The sequence below is a fragment of the Diaphorina citri genome, unplaced genomic scaffold (genome assembly GCF_000475195.1).
Source record: "Diaphorina citri unplaced genomic scaffold, Diaci psyllid genome assembly version 1.1 scaffold154275, whole genome shotgun sequence".
Taxonomy (NCBI): Eukaryota; Metazoa; Arthropoda; class Insecta; order Hemiptera; family Psyllidae; genus Diaphorina; species Diaphorina citri.
Window position 1 is genome coordinate 1 of NW_007531170.1, and position 213 is coordinate 213.

The 213-nt window shown below is 56.3% G+C and overlaps 1 protein-coding gene across 1 annotated transcript; it reads left to right on the top strand.

The window, feature by feature from the left end:
• Positions 1-7: 7 nt before the first annotated feature.
• LOC113473859 (34 kDa spicule matrix protein-like) lies at positions 8-207 on the top strand (the record flags this gene model as incomplete). Its single annotated transcript, XM_026833298.1, has 1 exon — positions 8-207. A coding segment is annotated over one exon (200 nt), but the record flags the coding sequence as incomplete, so codon positions are not given.
• Positions 208-213: the final 6 nt, after the last annotated feature.

Sequence of the window (213 nt, forward strand, 5' to 3'; positions counted from 1 at the left end):
TGGACCCCCAAGCTCTGGAGGCACTGGTGGATTTGGTGGTGGTAGTCCAGGTTTTGGAGGTGGTAGCCCAGGTTTAGGTGGAGGTAGTCCAGGTTTAGGAGGAGGTTCAGGAGGTGGACGCCCATCTAGTTCTTATGGACCCCCAAGCTCTGGAGGCACTGGTGGATTTGGTGGTGGTAGTCCAGGTTTTGGAGGTGGTAGCCCAGGTTTAGG